We start from the raw sequence: 4,798 nt of genomic DNA, 5'->3' as shown, positions 1-4,798 counted from the left end.
AACTGAACATGGAGAAGGAGGTGATCCGCGTCTGGGCCATATGCAGCAGCTGGTGGGCACTGCCCGTGCCTCCCAGCCCCCTCCCCTCAATGCTGCCGCCTTCGAACCCCCCCACCCCCGCCTGCAGCCCCAACGTGGTACATCCCTTATAACCCCCGCACCAACACCCCCACATGGTACGTGCCCTATAACGCCTCCTGCCTGTAGGCTGCATGTGGTATGTCCCCTAAACGCCCCCACATACACCCCCCATATGGTACATCCTTTCTAATACCCCCCCCACCTATACCCCCCCTGACATGGTACATCCCTTATAAACCCAACCCACCTATACCCCCAACTTGGTACATCCCCTATGAACCTGCCTCACATGGTAAATCTAGCCACCTATACTGCCAGCATGGTACATCATTTTTAACGCCCTCAAATACAACCCCCTACCTGGCATGGTCCCTATACTCCCCACACCTACCCCACATGGCACATTGCCTCTAACCCCCCGCACCTACACTCCACCCACATGGTACATCCGCTATAATCCCCTCACCTACAGCCCCCACAATACATCCCTTATAACCCCCACATAGTACGTCCCCCATACTCCCCCACTTACCCCACATGGTATATTCTCCCCCACACCTCTCTCCCATGACACCTGCCCTGGCCCCCGCCAGCCCGTACGCTCACCCCCGTGTCCGCAGGTGACCAGCCCTGGCCCCGGAGTGAGCCTCCCACTCTCCCAGGCATCCTCCAGCCTGAGCACAACAGGTCTGTTCACGCAGGGCTTACGGTGGGGGAGTGCGCACAGGAGGTGCGCTCTGTTTACATAGGGTCTCTCCCAACATGGTGGGGGTCACTCTTTTATGTAGGACCTACAGAAAGGGCACCCAGCCCTGGGGGGGGGGGCATGTTTATGTAAGTCCCACCCCATGTAGGCCAGGGTAGGGTGTGTTTATGTAGGTCTTACCCCATTTGGGCTAAGGAGGGTATGCGTGTTTATGTAGGTCCTATCCCATCTAGGCAAGGTGGGGCATGTGTTTATGTAGGCCCTACGCATTGACGTGCCCTCATCCCCTGCAGTGACTACCTTGTCGGCGGCACTGCCCCCAGGCCGGCCGGGTGCAGGGGGGGGGGCCCCGGCTCTCAGCCCTCCCCCGCCGCCCCCCAGCAACAGCACAACCCCCAGCCCCCAGGGCAGCGGCAGCCACTCGGCCCTCGGCTTGTCAGGCCTGACCCCCACCTCGGGGTAAGTACTGGGGAGGCTGGGGGTGGGGCAGGGTGAGGGGGGCGCGTCATGGGGGGGGTTAATGAGCCACGTCTGGTTTCACTTGCAGAAGCTCGGTGCTGGGGGTCAACACGGGGTTAAACCCGGCCCTCATGACCACCAACCCGCTGGCCACCATCCAAGGTGCGTGTGCACAGGCTCATCTCTGCCACCCCCCTGGCCTGGCCTTGCACAGAGAGTGAGCGAGTGGGGATGGGGAGTGATTGTGTGGGGAAGCATAAGTGAGCGTGTGAAGACGTGTGAGCAGATGAGTGAATGAATGTGCAAGTAAGCAAGAGCATGCATGTGGAGAAGTGAGAGTGAGCTTGCAAGGAAGTGAACAGGTGTGCAAGGGGGTGAGCAAGCCTATGGCAAAGTGGGAGTGTGTGGGGAAGTACGAGTGAGCATGCACAGGACAGGGAGCAAGAAACTGAGGAAGCATGAGTGTGCAAGGAAGTGGGAGCAGAAGCGTGAATTAGTGTGAAAGTAAGTGTGAGTATGTGCAGGGAAGTGGGAGCAAACATGCAAGAAAGTAAGCAAATCTATGGGGAAGTGTGAGCAAGCAGGTGGGGATAGTAAGTGTGTAAGAAAATGTGAGCAAGTGTGAGGGGAAGCATAAGCAAGCATACAAGCAAGTGAACAAGTGTGCAAGGAAGTGAACAAGCCTATGGGGAAGTATGAGCAAACATGTGGGGAAGTGTAAGTATGCTAGGAAGTGAGCAAACTTTTGGGGAAGTGTGAGCAAGTGTGCCCGGAAGTATGAGTGAGCATGTCAGGAAGTGTGAGCACAAGTGTAAGGAAGTTTAGCATGTGAGGAAGTGTGACTAAATGTGCAAAGAAGTGAGCAAACCTATGGGGAAGTATGAACAAGTTTATGAAGAAGTGGAAGTGTGCAAGGAAGTGTAAGCAAGTGCAAGCAAGTGTGCAAGGAAGTGGGAGTTTGCACGCCAGAAAGTGTGAGCAACCATGCAGGAAAGTGAGCACACATGCAAAGGAGAGCAAGCCAGCATGTGACTGAGTGTGAATGCCAGAGAGTGAGAGTGAGAGTGCGAGGGGGGGAGCATGAGCGAACTGGTGAGAAAGTATGAATGGGCGTGTGTGCGTGGGGATGGGGGAGCGCACACCTGTGGGTGTGGAAGGAAATGCATATGGGCACAAGGAGGCATGCAAACAAGCGAGTGTGCAAAGGGCTCTTGAGTGTGTGAGGGCCCGGCCGGCCAATGCCCCCCAGACGCCCCTGTTCATCCCCGTCTGGGCCCCCCCATCGCATCTGTGGCCTCATGTGACGCGTCTGTCACCAGTGTTCATCACACACTCATTGCACGCTCACTCCCCCATGTGTCTGTTCTGTGTCATGTGTGGAGGCCCCGATCTGGGCCCAGTCCTGGGGTATCAGTAGGGGTAAGGGGGTCCTGATCCGGGCCTGATTCTGGGGTATTGGCAGTGGGGTAGAGGGGTCCCAATCTGGGCCCGATTCTGGGGTACCTGCAGGGGTAGAGGAGCCCCAATCTGGGCCTGATCTGGGGGTACCTGTGTGGGGGTAGAAGGGCTCTGATCTGGGCCTGATCCTGGGATACTGGCAGAGAGGAGTATGGCCCCGATCCGGGCCTGATTCTCAGGTACCTGTAGGGGATGGGCCCTAATCTGGGCCCAGTCCTGGGATGTCTGTAGTAGGTAGAGGTTAGGCTGGGGGTGCGGCCTGATTTCGGCCTGATCCTGGGGTACAAGGAGGGGGTAGGGGGCCCCTGATCCCAGCCTGATCCTGGGGTACCCCATAGGGGTGGAGGATGGACTGGGAGGGCATTGAATCTGGGCCTGATCCTGGAGTATAAGCAGTAGACGGGCCCTGATGTGGGCCTGATCCTGGGGTACGCTATAGAGGGTGGAGGATGGATGAGGGGGGGAGCCTCAATCCAGGCCCAATCCTGGGGTACCAGCAGGGGCCCCAATCTGGGCCCGATCCTGGGGTACCCCATAGAGAGTGGGAGAAGGGGTTGGGGGGGGGGCCAGCAGGGGTAGGGAGGCCCCAATCAGGGCCTGATCCTGGCTCCCTCTCCCCCCTCTCCCCCCACTCTCTCCTCTCCAGCCTTGGCCACTGGTGGAAGCCTGTCGCTTAGCGGCCTGGAGGGGGGCGGGACGCTGGTGCTGGGCACGGGGGGCAGCTCGGCCCTGGGGCCAGCCCCCCTGTTCCTGAACCATGCGGGGCTGCCGCTGCTGGCCCCGCCGCCGGGCGGTGTGGGGCTGGTGCCGGCACCTCCTGGCCCCCCTGGCCTGCTGGGCAAGTCCCCCGGGCACCCGTCCTCCTCCTCTTCCTCCTCCTCATCCTCCTCTTCCTCCTCCTCGTCCTGCTCGTCCTGCGACACCGGCCATGACCCCGACCCAGATGCCCCCATGGAGTGAGCGGCTGGGGGGTGGGGCGCCCCAGACGGACACGCGGACGCCCAGACACCGACCAAAAAGAAACACGCAACCAAAAAGAAACAAAAAGACAAACAAAAAAAACAGACCCAAAGGAGGGACACGGAGCCGACAAGGAGCCAACACGGGGCCCTGAGCCTGTGGTAGGGACCGGGACCCTCAACGTGAAGCCAACATGGGGTCCCGACCCCCCAACACGGAGCTGACACGGAGCCCCAAGCCTGTGGTAGGGACCAGAGCCCCCAACCTGGAGCCCTGAGCTGACGACAGTGGGCAGAGCCCCTCCCGGAAGAAGGTCAGGGTCAGGGTCAGGGGTCAAGCTTAGGCTCCACCTTCCCCCCTCCTCCTCCCACAGCTGCACCCAAAGGTTTTGTACAGACTTCTCTGCCTAGCTCCATGGCCCCGATCCTGCCAGAGGGGGACGGTCTAGTCTGGGTTAGCATGTGGCAGGGGGTCCGATCCATGCACTGTGCAGAGGCCGGGGAGAGGATTTAGGAACCCTTTTTGACTCCCCCCGCATGCAGCCAGGGGCTGACCTCCTCCTCCAAGCTCTGGGCTCCAGGCTCTGGCTCCAGGCCCCTCCATGCCCCCCAGGACCGGGGGGACCCTCAAACCAAAAAGAACCCCAAGAATAAGGAACAAAGGACCATGGGAGCCGGAGGCTGGGCGCCAGGGGGGTGCGTTGTGGCGCCCGCGCTCTCTCTGTCTTGCCAAATATACCTCATGGAGGGGCCGAGACCGCTGCCACCTCCACTGGAAACCAAATGGACCCCACGCCGGGGGGGGGGGTGTGCAGGGGCTGATGGACCCAGGCGTCCGGGCCCTTCCTCCCCCAACCTCAGAGCTTTAAATCTCCTTCCCGGCGCTTGGAGACCCCGGACTCATGCCCCACCCTCATCTCTCCTCCCCATGGCTGACCAAAGTCCAGCCATGAGGTGCCATGGGGGGGGCGTTGACCTTGACCTCTCCTGGACCCTTTTCTAACACTCCTCCCCCCATGGGCCCCTAAACTGCCCTTTTTGGACACAAAACAGGGGCCAGGGGGAGCACAGGCCACGTTCCCTCCCTTGAATGTATTTCTTGGAGCGACTGGCTTTTCCTTTCTGGTTTCGGGGT

General features: G+C 60.1%; 1 protein-coding gene across 1 annotated transcript in view; it reads left to right on the top strand.

The window, feature by feature from the left end:
• The window catches only part of POU2F2 (POU class 2 homeobox 2), a 12,195-nt gene extending 7,403 nt beyond the window's left edge, over positions 1-4,792 (top strand). The window contains exons 13-15 of the mRNA XM_019541699.1: positions 702-768; positions 1,081-1,246; positions 1,335-4,792. Of these exons, the coding sequence (XP_019397244.1) occupies positions 702-768; positions 1,081-1,246; positions 1,335-1,467 (366 nt within the window). The 3' untranslated portion in view covers positions 1,468-4,792. The remainder of the gene's footprint in view (positions 1-701; positions 769-1,080; positions 1,247-1,334) is intronic.
• The last annotated feature ends 6 nt before the right edge of the window (positions 4,793-4,798 follow it).

Source organism: Crocodylus porosus, unplaced genomic scaffold (genome assembly GCF_001723895.1).
Source record: "Crocodylus porosus isolate Cpor-Errol unplaced genomic scaffold, CroPor_comp1, whole genome shotgun sequence".
Taxonomy (NCBI): Eukaryota; Metazoa; Chordata; order Crocodylia; family Crocodylidae; genus Crocodylus; species Crocodylus porosus.
Note: the sequence above shows the minus strand (reverse complement) of the source record. Positions and strands in the feature narration are given on the sequence as shown.